This window comes from Ceratina calcarata, unplaced genomic scaffold (genome assembly GCF_001652005.2).
Source record: "Ceratina calcarata isolate Rehan_Ccalc_2016 unplaced genomic scaffold, ASM165200v1 scaffold449.2, whole genome shotgun sequence".
Taxonomy (NCBI): Eukaryota; Metazoa; Arthropoda; class Insecta; order Hymenoptera; family Apidae; genus Ceratina; species Ceratina calcarata.
This window is the reverse complement of record NW_017168819.1, coordinates 381901-408408: the sequence shown is the minus strand read 5'-3', so window position 1 is coordinate 408408 and position 26508 is coordinate 381901. Positions and strand designations below refer to the sequence as shown.

Below are 26508 nucleotides of genomic sequence, written 5' to 3'. Positions count from 1 at the left end.
ATTTTATTTATTAATTAATTACTGACGCTAGCGAGAAATATTTCATACATAGGTTGTACTTTTTACTAAAATTTTTGTTTGAAATATTTTTTGCTAGCAGCAACAAGTAAGTAGTTATTTGCAATAAACGAAAATTTCGAAAAATGACAGAATTTTTGAATTTTTTTCTCAAAATTTCGAGAAATGCGTCAAATAAAAGTTGTAGGTATTGCAATTACCTGCCAAAAAGATCTTATACAATGTTCTTCTATCTCAAATACTTCAGAATTAATCGATTAATTATTTCGCTAGAAGGACGTCACTTGGATCTGGCAACTGTTCAGAGTGATTTGCCTTCTATTTCTTATTTCGGTAGCAGTATATTCTAAAGGCGTTAAAAGTTGCAGCTTTGTTCGCGCGACATAAACTCCCATAAGTCCCTGCCACTCTTTCTTCCATGTAGACTTACATATGAACAAGGATGTACGAGTGTGATTGACGGTAACTCTCGAGAACTACCCTCATCTTTCACAGTCGGCGTCGTTTTCAGGGCGTAAAAATTCTAATTAGCCTTTCTAACAGGTCGTAATTACGCAATTTATGGGCCGTCGAGCTCGTTAGAGGTGGCAACTCGCAGCCCTACATGGCTGGCATCGTTAGACGAACGAATCTGCGGTAATATCTGTACCGGGAATCGATTCGCTTCTTAAATTTCGACAATTATCGCCTCGGCTCCGATCTACTCGCGTTCCGCGAAACAGATTACGCGTTTTACGACACGCGTTTAGCTCGACGTTCCACTATCGATTTTGCAGCACCGATTTTATCGTTTACGAATTGTATCTGAATGGCCGGCAAAGTCGTGCTTACATAAATTACTAGCCGAAGGGTGTTAATCGTTCGCGAATGCCTGTGACTCATTCAATCTAGGAGATTTCTACGCGACGTTTAACGCAATTAGCATTGACTCCATCTTTCGTTACGGTTATAATGAATTTCAGGCTTGAATTAACGTGAACAATGGACGTTGATTCATGAATCGAATGACCCAGCAAAATTATAGACATTAACATTCGAAAAAATCATTTTCCTATATTGTATAAGTGATTTTAACGAACGAATTGCACAACACTCCTCATGGTTCCTACCTATTTTAATCCAGAACCGGAAATCAAACGACTTCCGTTCCGAAGCACTTACACAAGTGGTCCAACTGAGCGTTGCCGTGATTACGATAGTTTCATTTTCGTTCCTCGCGGTTGGCTTTATTGTCAGCGATAATGAGAGCCGCGTTGCAAGCCAGGTAATACAGTTCTCACATTTCTGCAACATTCAATAAGGCTGAATGGTGTAACTTTACATCCACGTCCTAGCCAGCCACCCACCCCAGGTTGGCCGGAGTACCATGTGAAAATTCAGAGAGTGTCTCTCTCACAAAAAGAGCCCCGAAAACCGCAGCGTCTTGCGAAACGCCTCGGCCGTTCGACGAGTTTTGTAATTTCTCATAACGACCTGCGTGCCATAGCTATTTCAAAATTTCAAGTTGGTTAGCATAAATCTAAGATAGCTCTTCTATAATATCATACAATGTGCATCTGATATACATCTTCGTACTGACAATGCAAATGGTTCAGAAGTAAAATAGAAAAATTGAAAAATCGTTGCGGAGGTGGGCCCATGGTTCATCTGACATTTAATGCACCGCGCCCGGAGCGCAGCAGGTATTCGCGATTTATTCCCCTTTCTAGAACGGTTGAAACTCCTCTCGTCATCGGTCGCATTACGCTTTAAGCAAATGTCAAAGATACGCCGCGGATCTCATTATACCGAGTAAATGAAAAAGGAATCTCGACACGAGTCCTCTCTGAATTCCAATTGCAACTCGCATACTTTCCAGTAAGGACGAGATCTCTTATCGAGGAGAGCGCGGTATCAATCCTTTAAAAGCAGAAGTTGTCTGGCGTGTTCCAGGCTCGAAGGGAGGAAAAGAATTTTAGGATTGGCCGACCTTGCCATCGTGGCAAGGTCGCCTGCCGGAAGGTCAAGAGAACGGTATCTACCAAGATGTTCACTCCGAATACTCGTTTTTTGTCACATTCTCCGTGAACCGTACCAGCGCCAAGGCCGGGTTCTCCCTGGCGCGTTCCTTTTCCTCGATTTCGATTTTTCCCGACGACCTTCGCCGCGGTTAGTCGATACTTTCAATGACACCGGGAAGGAATCCGTTCGCTCGATCCGCGAGGACGCGATAATTAACTCCGCCGACTAATGCATTCAGAATTAACAGGTTGACTGCCTCATCGATTGTCAGTGTCGTAAATTCATATTGAACATAAAAAATATTCTACAGATCCAATCAAATAAAGGTAAAAGTAACACATTGTAAGAAGGAACACAAAAGACTGAGAAGTTCACCCGCCAATTTTTATAGTTTCGTATAATTTCAATTATACAAGCGATATGACCACGCATAAGCAGCGTCCATTAGATCGTTAATAGAAAGTACCCCTCGCGGTTATAAACCAGATCGCTGGTTTTTGCGTTGCTGGCGCAAAGAAAATTTCCAACGTGTATCGACCCCACACCGTGTGCACCGTCATCTTGCAATTAATGTCTTCGTAACTAATTGGATTAGAATGCAGCTTTTTATATAAAATTCGTAAAAGGAAATCTAGATTGAGATTCCTTTAACCCTTCAAATTTAACGATGATTGATGCAATTTTATTTTTCCGAGAATTTAATTCGGACCTGCTATGGATTAACGCTTTTACTTTATTGCGACAGACCAAAGCTACGAACGAGTTATCATTGTTGTTCGATAGAAAAAGAATAACGCGCGTGGCATGAACAATAAGGGCGTGTTAACCTTACGAAAGTTCTGGCCGATCCGACAGACTCAATCAACCGGTCCCGATCTAATTAGACACATTCCCGACGACCGATCGCCTCTACGCGTTATTACGTCGTTCCTTCTCTCTGATACAATCCGCGTTTCCAATTACAGTTGCCTAATGCCACCGTCTGTCCTTCTCTATTGACAAGCACAAAAATTCATTACCGGTTTGGTCTGCCAGCCGAGCCAGATGCGCGCTGCCTAATGACAATTATGTAATCGCTTTGTTATTTCCCCGACGCGTCGCGCCGTTCATGGGAAGCCGAGGAAAACGCGCAGTTCCATGGTTTCACCCTGCCTTTTTTGCTTAGCCATTCACAAAAACGATGACCCAGAAATGGCATCCGATGCACTCGTGGTTTTCATTGGTTTTGAGTAAGAATTGGGCAAACAACTCTATAAATAATGCTGAATCATTTTCGTTTCTTCTCGAAACGGAGACAGGCATTCTACAAAGACAAGAGTCGCTACAAAATCAGTGGGAAAGAAATTAAACCAATATATCGTTTGTCAATATGTTTCATTTGAAACGAAGAAAAGTTGTTTAAAAAACGACACTACGGTTCTTTCGTACACGTGTATTGCAGACAAGACGGCCGTCCGAGCGTGGCGTTTGTTGCACGGACACGTATTCTCACGTCGAAAGTTACAGGCAAAAGGTAGTGGCGCAAGTCACGTTTCCAACAAATCAATTCGTCGTTACAGCAGTGCGCGGTCCCACGATGAAATTGTGCCAGAAAGGTTTAAGGCAGTGGGATAATCGAATCCGCAGCCGAAGACAATGGTGGAACCAGAAGCCATTCCCTCAACGACTGCCAAGCTGTGTATTTAGCAGCGGTAACGAAGTTACCGCAGAAAACGCAACACCGTTTTTCGGTGTCATCTTTTGATGAAATGTCATCAAGACTACTATTACAAAGTATCCATTTAAATAATGTAATTTAGACAAAATAATTTCATCTCATTATTGTGATATGCAGTTATGGATATTGGCATTACATGCATTCTGTATTCAGTTTTCTTACTGAGCATAAAATTCGCTTGTGAAGCGTAACCACGCGTGCCAAGAGGATTAAGAGAATTAGACGCCACGTTTTCGGTTTAGTTTCCTTCGTTCCTTTGTTCCATGGCGCCGCGCCGCCGCCGCCCCATTAAGAATTTACGAACATCTGCGTCGAGTCGAGTTACTCGAGTTTCATAACTGTGCGTGAGCGCAAGGTCGACTAAAAATCCGGTTACTTATACGCTCCACCCGTTACGCAATCTTCGTGTACCGTTCATGTAAGCCCTGGTACCTCGGACCGATTCGTATCACGATATGGAGACATAACTCGAACCGTATCAGGATATATCTCAGACAATAATCGTTCGCGTTTCTGTCTTTCATCCATTAATTCAGAAATTCCATTACGGTAGCTGGATAACAAGAATTCGCCTTAGTACCGTTCTTGCGAACGCAGCTAGTATTTTCCAATTGCTTTCGGCGTTGATCAAAAGATTCAATTGCTGGAATAGTAAGAACCTTACGAAACGCGATTTGTTTAAGTTGCACGGAAGATATAGAGAACATTGTCGTTTCGGGTTGCAGAGTGTCAGAGGACCATCCCGAGAAGCGCCAGAGCGAGCAGAAACGAAGCCGCGTTGGAGTTCGAGTGCCCGGAAGAGTTTGGCTACTATCCTCATCCACGTGACTGCACGCAGTATTATGTGTGCGTGTTCGGTGGTGCCCTGCTGGAATCCTGCACGGGAGGATTGATGTACAGGTGAGAATAATCTGCCTTAATCTTCAATCTTATTAAATTCTATAATTGCAAGCTTAATGTAAGAATGTCGGATCGGTATCAAAGGATTAATAATGATATTCTTGCCGTAAATGGGATCTAGTGTATTGATTAAAAAAACGAACGATCATTCGAAAGCGGTACGAGTGGTTTTTCTTTGTCATGTTTCCGCAAATACGAGTATAATTGATCGAGAGCACGTGAACACGTGCGAGCGAGCGGTTCGCGGATAAAAAGACGGAGAACGATCTGCGACTAATATGGGAAGAAATTAGTACCGCGACTGAATTAAAGAAAACGCGAGCGAGTAATAGCGACGAGTTTAATCGAAAGCAAGACGTATTGTCGTCCAGATATAGACAAGTCTAATAGATGTACTCTCATCGGTATTCTCGAGACCAGTTCCGAAATTCCGGTCAGATTTCTGCTTTCTTACGCCCATGACGAGACTCGAAGGAAATCTCTTTTTGACAGCGCGATAATTTATGTGATTCTCCAAATGAAAGAAACAGGTAACTTAACATTGAAAAGGAACGCGGTGCATGGTATTTCAAGTAAAATTAAAAGGACCTTGAATTGCCGGAAATAAAAATTTACCATTGTACGGTTGATGAAAAAATCTATTTCTAGGGATATTAGGCTGTAAAACAAGCTATATTAAAATAGCATACTTTAAAATAAGGTCTAGAAAACGTGTTCGCCAATGCCATTGTATTGTCCAAGGTAATAAAACGTGAGTAAGCTAGAATGAGGGCGTAAGAGGACTCGATTACGGTACTGTGCTACACTTTCAATCTGGCTTTGCCAGGTAAAAGGGGGTCGTACGCACGCGTAACCCTGGAAAAAATCGGTCTGCCACACCTCTCTCGATACAAACATGCTCGCTGTAAAACCGGCCTAACTAAAACCCGGTGTTAACATCGTATCCAATTAAGGACCCTCGGAAACCCGTCTGAAACCTGAATCGAAAAAGATGCCTTAAAGTCTCTTTCATAACGAAGTTACATCGTGAAAGCAATTAATGCATTTATACAATATTAACAAATAAAGTTAGACGACAATGAATTTTGATGATCAAGTTTACGTTAGATGATCGTAGACAATAGGACTAATTGAAGTAATTGCATCCTCGAAAACAAGCCATGAACCGGTAACTAGTGATCAATATTGAACGTATTACTTTCTGTTTCACAGTCACGAGCTACAGACGTGCGATTGGCCACGTAACGTAGGCTGCCCCGAGGGCGGATCTCCTACTAAGGAAACTGAAGAAGATCCGCTGTTGGAAAGGTGAGTTTTCAGCGCTATTACGTGTCACGCGTAACTGTTACACGTGATTAAACCCTGCAGCTATTTATCTTAATTAGAGAATTTACCTTTCTCTATCTTTGACTTTCACTAATTTAAATTTAATCGAACGGTTCGAACGATTTTGGGGAAGCAAATTCGATCCGGACGTCCGTTGATTGCACAACGATTGCGAAACCGATCGTTGCTCTTTAAGTTCGCCGTTGCCGTCGGCAAGAGAAAAAAGTCAGGAGTGAGAGTCGGGACAAGAAAGAGATCGAAGTGTATCAGGGCGATCTGGTCTTATTTCCTCGCCAACTTGAAACCGCTGCAGCTTGATCAATGATCCGGCTGCACGCGAGAAAATAGACTCGAGAATGTCAAAACTCCAGTAATAAATGATACCGTTACGGTCATTCTCCCTTAAATTGGAGGTTCGCTAGACCTGCCTAATTACCATACAGGTACGAGGCATGTCTCCATAGCTTTCTTTTTTCTCTCAGGTCGAACAGTTTCGAAATGGAGCACCAGGTACTTTTTCTGGCACTTTTACCTTTCATGACCGAGTTATTGTTCTAAAGTCCTTCAGATCGTAATCAACAGAGCCGTCAAACGGCTCGGTTGTGCGCTAATTCGACGTTGAAACGCGTCACCGAATTAAACTTCATATATAGAAACCCCGGCGAAATTGTTGTATAACCGCGTAGTCTACAATGAACTCGGTCTCTCTCCCACTGTCCCAGGGAGTTTTCTCGCGGATAGCTCCAAGACTCTCCTTGTGCAAGGCGAAGTTAGGCAACGGAACTTAGGCTAGTCGCTCATTAACGTATTGTGCTCGAGTAATCGGGGGAAAGAAGCGATTTCTCAACCGGTGCCACGTTTCGTCTGCACACCTATACGCACGCACGACCGGCGTCCTTGCCATTCCTGGCAACGTGTTTTGGTGAAACTAGTTTGATAATGAAAGCTCGTTCGATTTAGTTCATACATTCGAACTAACCCGAGACAGTTTCCGATTATGCGTTCCACTTCTACCACTTGTCGTAAACACCTTCGGTATATTCAATTAACGCGTTTCGCATGTTTACAACTTTTTGGCTGACGGAAACAGGAAGAACTTCTGCTCAATAACGCTCATTTACATTCTGTTTCATATATAATAAAAATAATGCAAATTCGTAAATTATGAATATGGAACAGTATCTCTTATTGATTCTAGCGTGTTATAAATTATAATTACTTCCCAAACGGCAAAAGAGAATACAATAAAATCGCATATCTCTCAGCCTTAACGAACTGATTCGGTCGAATTGATCCAATTACTCCGTTCTTTTTCTTTTTTATTTGAGAACTTTCTCTGCTCTGATATTTTCTTTTACGAAATCTTAGAGGTCGGAAACAGATCTAACAACCGCTATAATTAATCCTGTCGTAATCCTGAAACACGGTCAGGTCGGCAAAGATCGAGAGCCTCCAGGAACAACGATCGCAACAACATCAGCAGCAGATACGAGAACAGCAGCAACAGCAGAGGCGTGAACAGCAACAACAGCAGCGTCAGAGGCAACCTATCTCGGCAACGACCACGCCGTCTCCTGTGCAGATTACCGAGAAGCAGATCCGTCAGAGACAACAAGCCAGGAACTATCACGAGGAGGAGTACGAGCCGGCTTCGGAAGTAGAAAGCGACAGACAACAACGTGTCTACAGAGGACAACCCTCGACGATTGGCCAGGTGCAACGCGACAGGGATGGCTTAAGAAGAAACGTGATCTCGGTACACTGATTTACTTTGCATATAAAAATTCAGTATTTTTTCTACGGTTTGGAATAAGAACTGACCTCGAGGTAGTAGATTCAGGAAGAAAGCAGAATGGTAAGAAATTGATTTGCCATTTGCCCGTAAAGTTCGATGGGATAAGTATAGGCCGATTAAAAGTAAACACAGGTCAATTACGAGGCCTCCGTGATCTCTCCCGCCTTAACTAGCTAAACAGGAAAATCTACGTAATCCGCAAACGAGGCCAGAACGGAACCTATTTGTTCCAAAAGTTCTTTCTCTCAGTTGCTAAATATTGAGCAACATACTGAAACTATGATTTATTCCGGAAGCCACACACGTTGCCAGTCTGTACAAAAGTGGCGCGTGCAAATCACAGGCGAGAAGAAACTTTTGGGACAATCTAATACATCACGTAGTAAATAACTTGCGTCACGTGAATTCTTCGCGCGACTCGTTGCCACACAGGCGTCAAGTTAATTAGCCTGTCGGGGCGTAAGATAAGTTCGACCGGAGGCATTAATTAATTTCTGAATTAACATTTCCCACAGGAGAGGGAGAAGGAGAGCCTGGTGAGCACGCGTGCCCAAACGGAAGCCCATTACAGGTACGTAAAAGAGTTGGAAGTCGGGCAGCACCGGCCCTGCCGTGGCGCGCGCCGCGACCTTTTTACTCGATTTCTCTTTCGCCGTGGGCTCCTTTAATTCTTCCAGCGCGGTGGCTACTTTGCTTTTACGTAATCCCGATCCGATGCTTTTTTTTCTTTCTCGAGCAACGATTATCTCGTGAGATAGCTCTAGTCGGCAGACGTCGATTAAGACAACTCTTCTTGTCGATAAGCGTTCTCTTTAATGGAGATCATTAAGAGTGTAACTGAATTGCATAAAACTCGCTGACCTCTCGACATCTTCTAAGAATTGAGAGATATTAGAGAAGCCAAGATGAAACGAAAATTTCCAGGACACAAGTACCGTCCTCCGAATCTCCCAGAGTCGCGAAGATCCTAGCGTCTACTGCCGCCAGTCCAGTGATCTCTAAATCGTACTACAGCGATCCGGATCAGAGCTACCCCTATTATACCATTTACGATGACGACGTGTCCATTTACAAAGACGACGGTAAGCATCAGTTATGGATCGTGAGCTTGTATTGATAAATTAATAAGATCATTTCTCTGATCGTACGAGTAATTGAAATCACAATAATTATGAATGAATGAACGAATAAGTGGACTTATCGAGATGACGAATAACCTTTCTCGGTTAGATTACAATCAATACACCGTGAATCAAACTGTGCCCGTTCAACCGAGTGTCAAGATCAGCGAGGTGAACGCGAAGCAATACCAGAAGCCTAAGAAGATTGCCGTGAACGAGGCGGACAAGTACAATCTGAATCAGGACGTCACGGTCCAAGACTACGATATCTACGAGAATCAGGTAAGACGGGACTCTTTCGAGAGGATCCTAAAGAGATAGTGAATCACCCTATCGTTTTTCTGTCCTCCTTTCTTTAGGCTCACCTGAACAAGAACAAGTTCCGCATTAACGAGGGCCAATCATACAGGTGAGAAATTTCTTGTTAATCGAGAACTAAGTAACCTGCAGAGATTACACGCGAAGCCTCGAGCGTGAAGCGACAAGACAATTACCGATTTCTGATCCGAACCTTGAGCTTTCAACGATCTCTCGTTATTCTTTGTTACGCTTCTTGGAATGGAGAAAAATTACTTTCACAGCTTCTAAAAGTTAATCTGTTTATGAAGTCGATCTTATTCAATATGTTTCCTTTCGAATTCCATTCGGACTTCAAATGATTCAGAGTATAAATGCTTCGCGTCTCGTTATGGATAATGATAAAGAACTGGATAAACGATCTGTCTCGGAAGCGAGTTCTGCGGTCTTTCACCGCAGGAGAGCGTCGACCGCACGAGGAAGAACCGTTCCGCGCGTTAGTCAATTAATTAAAAACGTCGCGTGCCCGCAGACCGAATGTGCTCAGCCATCCCAGTGTCCACGTGACCACTCCAAATGTCATCGTCGACACGTTCATCCCGTTGACTACTACCACTCAGCCGCCGACCACCACGAGAACTTACACCGTCAATGCGCCCAGGTATAGTACTCTATACAATAACTATCCATTCAATACTTTATCTATTTTTATTTATTATCATAGTGCAAATTTTATGCATGCATCAGAAAATTGTTATGTATTACATAAAATATCAAAAGCTGCGTGAGCATTGCATTACTCAAATGGTAAAAGAAATTCTGTTTCAAACCCTTTCCTTTTTGCATAAAAACTTGCAGTCTAATTATTATGCAACCAAAACTGAGCAAAAATCGACGAGCCACGTTTCGATCGATATTACCGGCGCATCGATCACGAAATTTACTTCACGCTTTCTTCGGTCGGGTCGCGAGCAAAAAACCGACTTAGTGTTTACACAGCGGGATATCTTTCGACATCCACATGATTGAAAATCGTTCGCCGCTCGGTGCGAATTTCAGCCGGGAAAGGATTAGACGCGTGGGTACGGGTGCAGCGCGTTCACTTTTATTATATTATGTGTTCGCGTGCAACCGTTCGTGAAAGCGGCGGTAGATTGATCGTAATCGATGGCGAGATCGAAGAGGCGTGAGGTAGCTAACTCGTCCTAACGCGCTATTTCTAACCATAGAAGAGTAATCAACATTTCCACAGGTCTGTTTGATTGAGAATTATCGTGACGCGAGTCAATATCCTAAGGCATTAAATTAATCATACCATTGATTCTAAAAATATCATTAGCCTCGCGTTTTACTTTATCCTCTGTTATATGAAATGAAGTAACTCTGAAAAGCATCGAGCTACGTGCGTTAACATTCTTGGTATTCTTAAAACGATTCAATTTCCGTGACATGGAGAGCGGCCTTGCATCGTCTCCATCGACCAAGACCCGATTTCGCCGGTGCTCAGCAAGACGAAGCACTCGCTTTCTCTCTCGGGACTCGGACATTTTCCTTTTGTACGCCGCCGGAAACAGAGCTGATTTTTCGTTCTTTTTTTTTTTTTATTTTTTCCACTCCCAAGACTCGTCCTCGCGATTTCTATCTAATCTCAGTTTTTCATTCCTTTCCTGTGTGTTTCTTCCAGCCGAAGCCGCCCGCAGCAGATCAACCGTGGCACAGCACCACCGTAAGTGGTGCAAATCCTCGATACTCTTTTAATCTTTCCGGTAGAAACTAGCACGCGTGTAGTTTTCAATCGTGCGAATCATAGAAAGTCAATCTCTCTTCGCATACTGCGATTTTCCAATAATTAGCGGAACTACGATTGATTCTAAGAAGAATGAGAATTATTGGCAACAATGTCGGATATCCGATCCGGTTATCTCAAGAGCCGTTTTATAGTTTGTACAGCTAGTATCGACGAGGTGAACGAACGTGTCCGTACCGAATTAACGCGGCTAGAAAGTTAATTGAGTATAAGCTGCGCGGTTATTACAATCCTCAAACAATTAACTACTCTTTAACAAATACCACGGAGCGAGAATATCCGAGCAAATTGAATTGGACTTGTGATCGATTCACGATCACTGTCGTCGCGAGTTGACGAAATCACGGTTGCGCGGGAGGAAACGACTGCTGGTTTCTACAGGCGTTCCGTATTTTCTGTGAACGTGAAATCGGTAATTCGCGCTTTTCAGACGATTACGGCCAACCTTGAAACCATCCACGGAGATCGTGTCGAAAGCGCAGGAGTTCGTCGACATCTACAGGTATCCTCCGTTGAGGCCAGCGCCGATCTACCCGACGCCTCAGGTCGACAAACCCGCGGCCAAGTGTCGCAAGGACGTCTGCTTGCTTCCTGATTGCAGCTGCGGCGGTGCTGACATTCCAGGTAAGCCTTCTCAATTGCCATTTGTACTTCCTCGTCGACTGTTGCGTTATGTCATAAAGTTAAAATCGAGACTCGAAAAGATTGTTCGCCCACGTGAGTTGTTTTAAAATCACATTTGAAAAATGTGTCACGTTTTTAACTAACGCAGGAAAGAACGAATATCGAAACGAATCTAAACATCGAACGAATATAATAGATTCGAAAATACGAATAGGACGTGGGCAGGCTGTGACGCAAGTCTGCGTGTCACGAATGTTGAATTTGATCGGTTTTAGCAGCCACCGTGACTTTCTCCGGTTCTAACGTTACACATATAACCATTCCACCGGTCGAAAGTGAAACAAATCCGCTCTGCCGCCTCGCAATTTCGCACGTGCGCGTCTCTCGCAAGGTTGCTCGAAATCGAAAGCTTGACGCCTGACAAGAATCCCTAACGAGCAAAACCCATTCAGGCTAATCAAGCATTGACATTTATTTATAACGCAGACGAATCATCGTTATTAAACAAAGAATCACAGATAGCTTGATATTTAAAATTAATTACGAGAATATACTGAGTTCAGGATTCAGCGTTGTACAACTAGTGGGCGGGTGCAAACTCTTCAATTAAAACGTACGATGCGCTTCGAGTCACGACAATAATATTTCCCCGCGGGCACCAGACGCGACGGTACGTAATCCGTTAAGACAGCCCAGCTGTATACGTTCCTGCGTCTAGAATAGATTGTGCAACCGCATACCTCGCATAAATCATGCGATAGAGTCTGTGAGATCCGTCTGGTTGTACTGCAGTTTTCCGAATAAGCAATTGATCAAGCGCGGGCTGTCAAAATCAATTCAGATTGTACGAACGAGATAGAATGTTTGCGTCGATACAAAATAGTCGTATATCCAGGTGGGATCCCGGTCGAACAGACGCCGCAGATCGTTCTGCTGACGTTCGACGACGCCGTGAACGATCTGAATATGCAATTGTACGCCGACCTGTTCGAAAATGAACGTAAGAACCCGAACGGGTGCCCGATCGCGGCCACGTTCTATGTCTCGCACGAGTGGACCGATTACAGTCAGGTGCAAAATCTTTACGCGGACGGCCATGAAATGGCATCGCATACTGTCTCGTAAGTTATACGGGAGGATGAGCAATTTCGCACCTAAACACGCTGATTTATCACGTCGATCATGGCCCGTCATCGAACGTCATCGCATCTCTTCGACTAACGTTCTACAGTGACTCGCAACTATCAAATATTTCTTATAACGTTATTTAATATAGCTTTTCCTTGTTTCTTCAAAATGTATGTAGCTTTTCCTTGTTTCTTCAAAATCATCTACTACTGTGTGTAATAGTTGAGAATTAACTTCGACTTGATTGTGCGAGTCACTACGTATTTGGGCGCACGATTTTCGCTACCGCCTGTTGCAATACATATTATTATGCGTCCACGTTGGTTCCGCTTCCTCGAGGAATGTCCGCGAGGGACCGGACAGCACGCTTCGACGATTTCTTCGACGATCCTCTAATTATTTATAAATTAAAATAATTTCCCTAAGCCGAACCAGGGAGATTTTCTATTTGTTATTACTAAACTGCGGATTTTACGCATTTGTAGAAAAATTACATGTGCAGAAGATATAAAGTGCAAAAATTTGCAGAGCATCGGAAGTATAGTACACATAATTACTCTGATGTCTCGAATTGGATTTAATTTTTTAAATTGGCATTTCGAATGTTTTTCGCGGTCTACTTATTACTTCTGGCCCATTTTGTATGTTCGCGGAAAAGGAAGCTAACACCATGAATGCGCGGAAGGAGCGAGGCTCATCTAAAAGTATGATTCGGCGTTGTTCCAATCCTGAGAAGCGATAGAAAAGAAAGGAGTTCGATGTTATCGCGATCGCGGCAAGACGACGTGTCCCGCGCGTTGATGGAAAACGAAGACGACTCGTCCCATCGACGCGTTTCGGAGCGTATCGTTTCCGTTCCGTTCTCCTTTTCCTCGTAGCTCGTTATTATTAACGGATAGGGCAATTAGAGGATCGCGATGAAACGTCGTTAATTGCGATGCACGGTTGGTGAAACGAGCGACATGATCGCAGATGAACGATGACACGGGTCACGAAGCAGTTTCACCAGCCGTGCGACGCACCTGTGCCGTGTACTAATGACGCGTACATGTATATGTATAAAATGACTGGCTAACCGCAGACTTTTCTTTTCTTTTTTCTCTTTACACTCTGCTCTCTCTTTCTTCTGTACGCATCACTCATCCCTCGCATTCCCATTACGCAATTACATGTTCGAACTCGCATATTCAAACACACACACATACACACGTTACACACTTTTTACCGAATTTATTGCGACAATAACACACGAACCGCACATCATTCCTATCCGATCCTATCCAAACCGAACGATCCCTAAAAATAGGTGACTACCTTCCGGAAGAGATACCGCAAATCGTTCTCCTGACGTTCGACGATTCCGTAAACGACCTAAACAAGGGTTTGTACACCGACCTGTTCGAGAAGGGCAGAAAAAACCCGAACGGCTGCCCGATCTCGGCCACCTTCTACGTCTCCCACGAATGGACCGATTACAGTCAGGTCCAAAATCTCTATGCCGCCGGTCATGAGCTTGCCTCCCACACGGTCTCGTAAGTACCGACACGAAAACCCAACAAAATTGACGGACAAACATAATAAATAATATAACATCTGTCCTTACAAGAATTGGCGACAAAAATCATTCTTGTCAATTTCTCTTGTAACACTGACAAGGATCGTTTTTGTAGAGAATAAAGTCTTAAAAAATAAAAGATGAAGTAATATCTCATATAATAACTGGAAATGAGACCGCACTTATGAGCGTGATCGAGTTAACGCCCGAACAAGTTACATTCATTATCTGTTGTCGATCATTAATCACGCGTTCATTATCACTGATCAATAGGGATGCTTGAACAATTCTTGCTCTGCCTGCCAATTAATTAGTAACTAATTAACTAGCTTGATTAGTTATTTGTGAGAGGTACCGCTTACTCCGACAGAAGTCGCTTTTTGCACCTTGCCGCGGGTCAGAGTGCAAGAATCGAGAACCGGTTCCGAAATCGTAAATCTAATCGAATATCAATGAAAGTATTCATGGAACGGTGATCAAATTTCCTGCACGCTGGCTCGATGATCATATTTAGTATCGATTGATCAATTAAATTTTCCTGGAACAGGCACAGTTTCGGTGAGCAATTCTCTCAGCGAAAATGGGCGCGAGAAGTTGCCGGGCAACGCGAAATCCTCTCAGCTTACGGAGGCGTCAAGCTAGAGGATGTCAGAGGAATGAGAGCTCCATTCTTATCGGTAACTATTAACAACTGCTGATTATTTGCAAGAAAGGAGAGCATTGAATCACTTCGGTAAATAGGTGGGTGGAAACAACATGTTCAAAATGTTGTGGGACACGAACTTCACGTACGATTCCTCGATGCCGATTTACGAGAACCGACCGCCCAGCTGGCCTTACACCTTGGATTATAAATTGTTCCACGACTGCATGATCCCACCATGCCCGACGAGGTCTTACCCAGGCTTGTGGGAGGTTCCGATGGTTATGTGGCAGGACTTGAACGGTGGCAGATGCTCGATGGGAGACGCGTGCAGCAACCCACCGACCGCCGACGGTGTTTACAAGATGCTGATTAAGAACTTCGAGAGACATTACACGACGAACAGGTCGGTCCCAGTCACATCGTTAATTTATGTTAGAAAGATCATGGTACTAATAATTATGTATGTTACGTTCCAGGGCGCCGTTTGGACTTTTCTATCACGCTGCCTGGTTCACGCAACCGCATCACAAGGAGGGTTTCATCTCGTTCCTGGACACCATCGTCGCGATGGACGACGTGTGGATCGTTACGAATTGGCAGGCGCTCCAATGGGTCAGAAATCCTACGCCGTTGCCGCTCCTACATACGTTCGAACCATTTGGATGTAATTATCCGGTATGTAAACATTCTATAGTTGTTCACACTTTTCGAGAATTTATTACTTCTTTATGTATTTAATTTATGCAAATATTATGAAAATACAGATAATCTGCGAATAAACAATTTATTGAATCTGTTTAACACAGGACCGGCCAAAGAAGTGCAACAACCCGAAGGTATGCAATCTCTGGCATAAGAGCGGGGTGAGATACATGAAGACATGCCAGGCGTGTCCGGATATTTATCCGTGGACGGGCAAGACAGGGATCCGAAGCAGTCGCATCGACAATGACGTCGACGCTCACGAATGAACGAGGATGAGGAGCATCGGTGTTACGTGCGATCGAGGCCCGAAGACGATGAGTTAGCAGCGTCACAGGAGAAGACGGAACGTTTTTCACAAGCGATTCGATTTAAATCCCGTCCTTATCATTTCTCTCCACAAAAAGGAATCTAGGCCGAGTACGCCAACGAAATCGACTCGAAAGCACGCCGCACCATCCTCCCTTGATCCTCCCCCTTTTCCAGTCGCGAAGGCGCGAGCAAACGGGCTGATACCTTGTCTAAGAACTAAAAAAAAAAAATTATTTGGCGAACAAAAACAAAAAGTCGCCACGCATGCCGATTGTATATTATATTAATGTACGCCGGCTGCTGCGTTATTGGAACATTGAATCCTGTACATATTATATTTCCTTTTGATACGAAACGAGATCATCGCCCTGTTATTCGCATTTAGCATTTTTTTTTCTAATTAGGTAATCAGTGTATTAGATATTAGTATGTCGGACGAGGTTTCTTTGTCAAACGAAATAATGAATCGAAGACGAACATTGTTTCGTGATGCGAGAAATATGAAACTCAAATCGATCGGTCGATGCTTTATATTCGAATCGAAGCATCGACCGACTCACGATTCTATTCCATATAGCCTTTCGTCCTGTCCTCCTTTTCTGCATTCTTTGTTCTCCCTTCGCTGACCCTTCCTCGTTTAGACCATATCTTTGGCGTACTCGGCCAAATCCGAAATAGATCAATTAATTAATTAGATATAAAGTATCATCGCGCGGAAAGTATGTACTGGTATGCGTCGGTCGCGAATGGTATCCTAAAGAATACCCGGATTCGGAGATTCGGCATGCGCGGATAGGTCGCCCCGCGGACGAGATATCAAAGGGATGAACCGATGTTCATTCCTCGAAACCAAGTACCGTGCACATGAGGGGATCGTCGTGTATAACTCTTAGAACCTGAAACTGTAATACGCCTTTAATCAATAAATATTTCGCTACAATTCCTAATATACCTCGTGGCTCTTCAATTAGAAATTCGACTGCGGAAGCGGAAGTGGAAACAGTATAGTCGACCAAGCATTTAAACTGAACGAGTCGATTTCCTGCCATTGAACACCGTTGCCGTTGCCAATGTACTCGACCCAGTATTCCGCCATGTTGTTGTAACTACTCTCTTCCCAAGTCTGTAGCACGATAATGATTGACGACGGTTGAACGAATTGAAACAAAATGATTTCTAGTTGATTACCCTCCTGTTTTGTTCGATCCAAGTTATTATGAATTTATTTTCTTGATAGGAAGCCACCTTTTGAGATTTCGCAACATAATATTTGGACTCTGATTTTTGACCGCGTAAGAGCACCATGTACGCTTGCAACAAGTACAGAAACGGTTTAATGAACTGTGCGTAAGAAGACGCCTCGTTAAGGTATTTAATGATCGCTTTCGCATTCTTCACTTGATCGAACAGATCGTTCGATTTGCTGATGTTGATCCGCCGTTGAAGTATTAACAAGTAGCTCTCCAAACCCTGTGCAACACGCGAAGAATCGTTGATCTACATACAATCGATTCCTCTGGTCAATCTACCTTGACGCAGTTGTATAACTGCGAGAATTTATCATACGTGATGTCCTTCAAGTACTCTTCCACTCCCGTCACTAATGTGTCAGTTACTATTATGTTCCTACGGTCAAAGAGGGAATAAGCTTTATCACGGAATAATTTTTGTACATCTTGACTCACATTCTCAATTGCCAGATGAATAAGCAAGTACTAAGACGTGAGCGACACTGTGGATCACGCATCACGCATGTACTCGATCTAAATGCTAAATCAGGTCTTGGCTCGTTAAGAAATTCTCGTATCGATAATTATAATTAAGTCAGATACCTATAAAATCGTTGTAGAAATTGTAACAATTTTCGTACGATTCCAAAATCATGGCTCCGTCCAATAGAAGCTCCATGCAGAGAGCATAATACCACGTAATGCCAGAATAATCGACATCCTCTTTAGCCAAAAAATATAATTCGCGTAACAAGTCCACAGCCTCGTTCACCTTCTTCAACCAAAGCTAAAGCAATATAAGGATAATTTTAATTACAAGAGTACTTTAATTACAAGATTTACAAACAGGACACTTACCATGATTTCTATGAACGTCGGCAGAATCGTGAGCTTGAGTTTATTCAAGTGCAAATAATTGCATATTTTACAAATCTTTATTCCAAATCCGATACTTTCGTTCAACCTGCCCTTCAATATTCTTGGATCGACAAATAAATTTAATAGTATTTACAAATTAGTTGTATTAGAATTTAGATATTTACTTGTTCTCGTATATGATCTGATAAACTTGCGCCAGCACGACTAGCTCTTCGGGTAGCTTCCATATAGTTTTCTGCTCGATTATTTTCAGTATCGCATTCTCCAGCGATTGTATCATTCTCCGTTCGTTGCTCTGACGAAAAATCATCACTGCGGTCAAGAAAATCTTACCGGTCTCCACGAAACCGCCCGAGCTTTCGAATGCGGCTCGTACGCTCTGCATAATGATGACCCTCGCTACTTTCAACTCATTCTGATACTAAAATTTTACCAATGGTTAATTAATTGAACTTTCCATTGAACGGTTCCATTCATATAAGGGAAAGATGAGTTGTAACCATTGCAGCTAAAGAGTATCGCTGCAAAGAAACGGCTAACTCCATTTGGCCAATAGCCACATCCCCGGTATCTCTGTCTATATCATAATTACTGCCTCGCCATATGAACCATATCTTCTGTATCAGAGATTTGTAGCAGATCGTCTTCTTGCTTACGTCCAATTCGTTCCTCAACAATACAGCCTCGGTAAAGTACTTCTTCGCTTGAATGTAATTTCCATACGCTACGTAGGCGTCTCCTGCATAATTTAAAAATACGTTCTACCAGTTGAGTTAAATTAAATAAAATGCGCTCACCTGTCAATATCAAGGATCTTCCCTTGTTAATTAATCCATCAGCATTCTTGGATATGTCGTTACTCTTTCCTTTTAGGAGACCTATGTCCACAGTCGTGCCAGCGAGAAATTTCGAAGCGAAAAGGGATTGCGCGGTCTGGATCAAACCTGCACTGTACTCTAACATGAATTTCTCCAGTATAACACTGTCCTCTGAAATCGAATTTTTATAGCAGTCCTCGACACAGGTGCATAATACATATATTGAATTTAGTTGATGTCACTGTTGCTTTCGATGTGATGATGCAGTATCCAAAACAGGTAACTGATCACATCAATACATTTGCAGGTGCGGTAATCGATGTAGCTCAATTGCTTCAAACGATTGTACCACGAGACTTCTGATAACGTGCCTAAGTTACTCAAACCACGTTTGAATCTTCTAAGCAACTCGGACGTGTAGCTCTCTTTGGTAGTCGACGGGCTCAAATCTGATAGATCTATCGGTGATAAACAATATAACGTAAACTGTTTTCATTGAAAATCGATAAAAAAAAGTAGCAAATTACGTTTTACCTTTATTGTCATTTTCGACATCAGTCGCCAGAATGGACGCCCGGGGATGCATACTCTCGCGTCTCATGGAATTAGGAGATTCAGAATCGATCGCGAATATACTTCGCCTGCGCTCGAATTTATCGTGACTGTACACCGAGGGCCTCCTCTGCATCATTGCTACGTACTTCGGGATCGCTTCTTGTTCCTAAGCCAGGGAAAATATTATTAAAATAGATCATAAAATAGTGAAACGAAAACTTGGTAGATGGAACGTATACGGTTTGAGTTTCCTCTTTGGAGATGAACGTCGTGAAATAACCACTGCCACACGTGAGGCATTTTCGCGCATCCTTTTCATACATAGTAATAGCTTTCGAATGATACTCCTGCTTCTCCTGCGGTGTTAATATGTCGTAGAACAGTTTGCGGTAGGTAGGCATCGTAAATTCCAGGACCTTGCAGTGAGCGACAAGAGGCAGGGATTTCTTAATAAAAATGTCTGCAATCGAAATCAGTCGCAATAATTGATAAGGATGCGGTAATAGTTTTCGTTGAACCAACCGGTAGGTTGACATTCGCAAATAATCATGTGATGCATGTTGCTGAATGTCTTCCGTTTTTTCATCACGTGATAAATCGAATCGTCGGAATAGCAACACTTCCTTTGAATCATCGCGCACTCCAGGATTCGCATTCTTATCATCTCTGCAATCGCTGAAAGGATACGACGATCGCGAAATTATCGTTTTAAGGATGTATTGGCTATACAGTCAATCCCAAAAGTTTATGCATTCCGCAACGCATTTTTTAAAAAGAAATCAGACGTCGAAAGAACAATGCTAATAATAAACAACAACAAAAATTTTTCGATTTTTCAGAGATTTTTCCAAGGGGTACCTTAATCTTCTTATCCTTAATTGAATATTTCCTTCTATACTTTTTAGCACGTAGCTATTTATTATTAGCATTCTTCTTCCGACGTCTGATTTCTTTTTAATTATAGGAAATGCGTTTTTCTAAGGTACATAAACTTTTGGGATTGACTGTATAACCAATACATCCTTAATTATCTAATTGATGATCACCTTTCGATGTATATAGGGGGGCGGAATTGGACATGGTGCCATCGACCATGTGTCGCAGAAATATATCTCCTAAGGATGCCGCGCACTTTATAAAATCTTGCTCGTACGAGTTCATTTTATTATAAATATCAACTCTCAATCCTATAATGAATGAACATTTTAAAAATATATATGCTATATTATGATTGAAAGAAATAACTGATTGCCATTGCTATAGAAGAAAAGATGAAAAGCTATTCCATTTGTTTTATCAGTATTTTAAATCACCTGTAATGTCGCGATCAGGTACGAGGTGTTTCGCGGGCTTGTCGCGTAGGAGGCACACTTGAATCGCGCTCATCTGCGTCCAATGCAACGGCGGCGCAGCCTCTTCCGGTGTTAAATCGGCTGGAATTTTGCATGTGTATCGTTGCTCCGGGAAAACCAGGTCGAAGCGAGCCACTTCCGTCGGCGACATCGTGATTATGCGTATGCCGTAAACTTGGAGGATCGACATTAGGAATGCCTCGCACCAGCCAATCATATTTTTACTTCGTTTCCGAAGAAGTCTAAATGTATACCCAGTGCAATCGGTCGCAAGGAATATAGAACTAATATTGCGAGTACAAAATCTCGTTTACTTCTCGAGACCTTTGGGTATGGCCATAACATTTAGAAATTGGCAAGCGAACGCCGACAGGTACATAGGGTCCAAACCTTCTAACGTTCTATTCAGTAGCCTTTTGTCCTGGCACATGCCGGCCTCTACTTGCGACAAATTGTCCCAGGAAATGGGTTCGGCCATTGCCATTATTAACACAACTTTACAGTTATTCAAGGCGGACGACAAAAACTGCCAGCTCAGAAGATCCATGTGCTGCACGTCGTCTAAAATTATGCATATGCGTCCAAGAACCTGACGTTTTAATTAAAATCTGATGAAACTTGTACAACCTTTATATCAGAATATTAATTAAGATATCGTTCGCAACCTGGTTCAGTATTTGCTCGAAGATTTCCAAGCTCTTCCCGTGACGTTTCCATTCGGTATCCTCGCAGTAGTCCTTGGAAAGTGGAAACTGAACCCTCATTATGGTGTTCAGGTAGCAAAACTCTTTGTCATGTAGAATTTCGGACAACATGCTTATTAAAACCCGTTCACGATCGTCGATCGACGTACAGTTCTCAGCGTTGAAAAGCTGGTCAAACGAAAACTTTAAAAAATCTTTAAATTATTGAGAGGAAACTAGTTTCAAAACTTTGTTTTTACTTGAAGAAATATATGGTACAGCACGGCGAAAGCCTTCTCCGTGTGAGAAGCGTGCAACGACAATTTAATAAGCTTTATCTGCCTGTTTCTTACTATTGTGGCGAAAGCATCCAGAACCCTCGATTTCCCAGACCTTTCAGGACCCTAAACAATCCATTTCATTTTACAATTGAATTCTGTTCCAGTGAATTTCATGATTATCAGAACCTCAATAAGCATTCCGGAATAAGCTCGGTCTATCACCCCGATATCGTCCAGAATATCCTTGAAATATTCAACTTCATGGTGTCTATCGAGGAGTGGATAATTGTACTCTAAACTCTGCATAGTTTCAACTGGACTGAAGAGTAAATTAAATTTTATTTGTCATTGTTCACTAATAAGTTAAGTGATAATATACGTATACACGCAATTTTAATGACGGAGCAGCTTACGGCCCTGTGTTTCCAAATTCATAAACTTGACACTTCCCGAATTTTTTCAGTACCTTTATACCTCGAGAACGAAATTTGTCTTTGTCCAATTCGCTCTTTAAAAGCGTGTCGTAGTCGCAGAATATCTATGATAGAACACATTAAGGATTACTTGGAACGATGAATAAACGATTCGATGCAAACCTTGTCGAACGACATTATCATTAGAGAGATTGCTTTATTTACGGGAGCACCGAGAATCATGTATTGCCTTCTAACGATGTGACCGACCACACCGCAAAATGCTGTACCTATTTATAAATTTGCTTACAAAACGATAAATTTACTTCGATTTTGTTAAATTACCGGTCGAAATACCGGCTAGAACTGATTTGATTCCGGCAACTTCTTTTAATGCCTCCGTTATTTCAAACGTGGAGAGTATTGCATTCTTCGCGTAGTTGACCTTGACTCCTTCGACTTCGTACTCTTTCAGTCCGTACAAAAGGTAAAACGAAATATCTTTTTCGAATAAATTCAGCATGGCAATGCATCCGTAATACGGTTCGATTATACTACATCAAATACAAATACTATGATTCTCTAACAAGACCGTAGGAATTTATAACAGTACTTTTGAATCAGTTTGTATGCTTCGTCCAGTAAAGATATCAATTCATAAACGGAGTACTGAATAGGAATCACGCTGATGCAAACGACGGTGATCTGCTTTATCTCCGTCAAATATTTAAATTCCGATTCTTCGTTTTCAATCTAGACATTTTTCTTATACAGCAGACGTTTGCCTTTTCATATTCAAAAGGTATACCTGTATTAAAACGGGTTTTAACATATAAGTTTCCAAACATGTTCCAAGACGTCTTCGTAACGCATCGATTACCGAGACTCTTGCTAAACAAAGAGAGAGAGAGTTGATCAGCTTATTATGTAACTTTATTTATCATGAAATTGATTATTCCAACAATTTATTAAATTTCCATCAATCAACAGAGACGTTTACTTCGAAACTCAATTGAGTCCGTCTCATCGATCGAATCGTCCGAGAGAACCGATTCCGATGGCGATTGTTGGGTGTTTTGTTCGTCATCGTATGAAACCGGCGTGATCGTTGAGTCGTTTTTCTTAGCCACTTCTGCCGGTGGTCCAAGCACTTTAATAATCTATTACGGAGGATACACATTACCAAATTCGTGATTAAAATTCATTACGATTCTCCTGGTGTTCACACCTTAATATTACTTGAATCCTTAATTACGTAATCGTATTGACTAGGGGCGCAATGTTCCCAAGCGCTGGATGATAACACGAGATCGCCTGGTAAACAGAGCCTTCTGGTATACTTGACATCCTGGATAGGCGAGCCACAGATCACGAAATTCCTTGATTTATCGTTGCCTATTACCGAGAACATAACTTCGCCCGCGGAGACGCTGATGTCCACTACTTTCCGTTGGGATCATTAGAAGCGACAGTTTTCAGCTTTAATTTGTGAAAACTATTTTTAATTAAATATTGCAAACGAAAGTAAATCATACATTTTGATTCGAGAGTCATCTCCTGGATTCGTTGCGCGCACAAGATAACGTTATAGACCATCCGCGACACAAATTCGTCCCTGTTTACCTTCCACATAACTAGCATACTGTCCTCTGTATACAAATTTTTTCTATTAATCATATCTCCTATATATAGTCCCTATACTGTCTCCCTTACGTGAAAATTTTAACACATCTCCATTGCTAGAGTATACTTCTTGGATCACAATATTCGTTACGCTGTCGAGGAACGTGAACAACGCGTGGCTGCCGCCGTTTTCACCGCTGACGTACTTTTCATATATATTGAATAGATTTTGCATGTGAATCAATGAGACCACCGCGTTGAACCTACGGAAGCTCTTCTTCGACAAGTCCTTCTCGTATATTAGCTCGTCAGGGACGAAAGTAGCCATCGCGCGAGTGCATTTATCATTTCGATGAGTGATCAATATCTATATCGTTCAGATTCGGATTTTCTATGGAAGTGTTGAAGCATTAGACTATGTAACAAGGGAAGTAAAGCTAACCTCCCGCAGATTTGAACTTTCGTTTTTGAATATGGGACCGATTACATCCGGTGTCCACGCAGTAGCGACGTAATTCGTGTGTTGCATTTTTCAAACACAAAAACCGATTAATTAATAATTCTCTAAATTCACGTAGATTCGTTAGAAATTCCTTCTGAACACGACTTCTAATAGAACATTGCTAGTAGTCGATTGTTATTTGTTTTTATATCATATCGATCGAATTAGGCTCGCGCGATTTAAGGAAATGCAAGAGGATGTGAGCCCGCACGCTGAGTAAGAATCTTTAGAAGACCTAATGAAGGATGCAAGTATGTAAGATATTTTCTTTTCTTATGACTTTAACTAATTTTATTATTTGATATTTTTATATTTAACTATTTATTATATACTTTTATTTTTAATTATTTATTATGGACCATTTTTATATTCAATTATTTATTATGAATGTATGGAGGACACGGGAAGAAATGAAAAGAGATCATAGACAAATTGATACAGTCAAATAGATAAATAATCTATGTATTTTTGTGAACACATATTGTACAGAGGAATGTCGAACATGATGTTGGTACATCTTATTAGGAATCCGTTAGTCGATTCGTATTTGTGATCGAAAATTAATTTCTCGTATATACACAACTCGCAGTACTTTCATCTTCAATAAAACAAAATTAATGAAATTCCCTCAACAGTCAAACGAAAAAAGAATTTGGTTTTTGTGAAAATGGATGTTGTACCGCGGGACGAAATTCGACTAAACGTTTCCCACAATCGAGTTCGAGCTTTCAGACTCTATCTCTCCTCAGTCTTCAAAGAACTCTTTACAATCGATGTACTCTTTATACATCTATGGTACATATCACACATATATAAAGAGAACATTCATTGTCATTCAGTCTTGTTCAAAAAAATAGAAAAAATTGCAGTTCTTGTATATCACTGCAACGATGTACAAATAGAATCTGTTATATATTATAGAATCTCTGGTATGTAAAAATATAGTTATTTTTATATATACATATATCTTTTCTCTGTATATATAAATTGATATTTATTTTGCACCTTCGTTCGTTAGCCGAGTGTCTGGCGAATCAGTCTCTTTATCGTCAAAAGAACATAGAAATACAAAATTATAAGACTCATGATCAACGTTGAAGTAATTTTGTTTAACAAAGAGCTACATTAGTATGTCTAAGAGGGAAAAACAAAGTTATATAAACAAAACAAAAAGAAATAATAATAATTATTTAACAAATAGAAGACTCTAATGTAGTTTAACGTTGACCACACTTTGTTGAGTTAGAACAAAAAAATAAATTCAAATCAATTTGACGTAAACCAAATTAAAATACATCTCCGTAAGGATTAGAAAAGAAAAATGAACGGATCGTCAATTGAAAAAAAAATGTGAGACTGTTGAAAATTAAATTTTGACACTCTTTCGGCTAATGAACGAACGAAGGAAAATGACTTAGAAAATCTCGATAACTCGAGTATCCAATTGCACATCAAAATTATTGATACTCATTCGAATCTATGACTAGCATCGAGATATTATGATCGCAAAATAACTGGAGATTCTCTCCTGTGTCATTTTATGTCTATGTTACATTCAGGTCCCAGTTAAGGTATTTCCTTAATAATATCAATTGCTTTAATTCACTAGACAATGATTTCTGGAACCGGAACTTTTTTTGTCTACTCGTTCAATTATAGAAACTTTTAGTGCTGAGTAAAGGAACATACAATAAAAAGTTCTATAAAAATATATCAGTTATATTACTCAGCCTTTTCGTTCGAGTAGTAAATATAGTAAATATAAAGTGAAATCTCGATTATGGCTCCAGCAAATCAGCAATCGTTGATTTCTTTTTTGGATATATTTTATGAAGAATATATCTACATACTAACTTGTACATTCGTGAGGTATTCGAGTTATCCATGAGGTATCTGAGTATTATGTACATACAACTTGAACAATTAAACGATCTTCATGGAAGAAATTGGATTTCAATGAACTGCTCATACCACATTGTAATCTGATCAGTTCATCGAATACCTCAATTGCATCCATCATCTATCAGTGTGCATCTTTTCAAGTTCTCTAAAGAGCAGATAGCTCGACCTCTTTTTTAGAGAGACTTTAAACATCTCTAATACTATAACTAGGTTCCTAATTCTAAAACTATATCTAATAAGCGTCTCTGGCGCGCACTGGAAGTGTCTTATGGCAAGTGGCAAGGGACCCGAACACCCTGCCGGAGGATCTTAACCGCGAGGT

General features: G+C 41.4%; 2 protein-coding genes across 3 annotated transcripts in view; one reads left to right on the top strand and one right to left on the bottom strand.

The window, feature by feature from the left end:
- Cda5 (Chitin deacetylase-like 5) overlaps positions 1–16900 on the top strand; it is a 42305-nt gene extending 25405 nt beyond the window's left edge. The window contains exons 2-16 of one of the 2 annotated variants that reach the window (XM_018028306.2): positions 4462–4636; positions 5849–5944; positions 7394–7718; positions 8273–8328; positions 8682–8839; positions 8988–9160; positions 9238–9287; positions 9708–9836; positions 10860–10901; positions 11413–11606; positions 14041–14266; positions 14837–14966; positions 15031–15338; positions 15412–15610; positions 15742–16900. In XM_018028306.2, coding sequence (XP_017883795.1) covers positions 4462–4636; positions 5849–5944; positions 7394–7718; positions 8273–8328; positions 8682–8839; positions 8988–9160; positions 9238–9287; positions 9708–9836; positions 10860–10901; positions 11413–11606; positions 14041–14266; positions 14837–14966; positions 15031–15338; positions 15412–15610; positions 15742–15906 — 2426 coding nt within the window. In that variant the 3' untranslated portion in view covers positions 15907–16900. Of the gene's footprint in view, positions 1–4461; positions 4637–5848; positions 5945–7393; positions 7719–8272; positions 8329–8681; positions 8840–8987; positions 9161–9237; positions 9288–9707; positions 9837–10859; positions 10902–11412; positions 11607–12501; positions 12728–14040; positions 14267–14836; positions 14967–15030; positions 15339–15411; positions 15611–15741 lie in introns of both variants that reach the window. The other variant, XM_026815460.1, reaches the window with a different exon arrangement.
- Positions 16901–21092: 4192 nt separating this feature from the next.
- Positions 21093–24110, bottom strand: LOC108627198 (adenylate cyclase type 10). The gene is made up of 12 exons (XM_026815432.1): positions 23873–24110; positions 23783–23808; positions 23388–23507; positions 23160–23319; positions 22773–22899; positions 22505–22713; positions 22343–22449; positions 22160–22284; positions 21933–22065; positions 21726–21869; positions 21448–21654; positions 21093–21371 (listed from the first exon to the last, which is right to left on the bottom strand). Exons 1-12 carry the CDS (start codon positions 24108–24110, stop codon positions 21093–21095), a joined length of 1875 nt encoding a protein of 624 aa, XP_026671233.1.
- Positions 24111–26508: the final 2398 nt, after the last annotated feature.

What these genes read in the sequence shown, in the direction of transcription:
- LOC108627198 (XM_026815432.1), bottom strand. Translation starts at nt 24,110, where the DNA reads ATGGCTACTTTCGTCCCTGACGAGCTAATATACGAGAAGGACTTGTCG. An exon ending in AGGATTCAAGTAATATTAAG is followed by an intron (nt 23,320 to 23,387) that starts GTGTGAACACCA and finishes CCTCCGTAATAG; the next exon opens with ATTATTAAAGTGCTTGGACC. An exon ending in GGACTCAATTGAGTTTCGAA is followed by an intron (nt 22,900 to 23,159) that starts GTAAACGTCTCT and finishes TTGAAAACGAAG; the next exon opens with AATCGGAATTTAAATATTTG.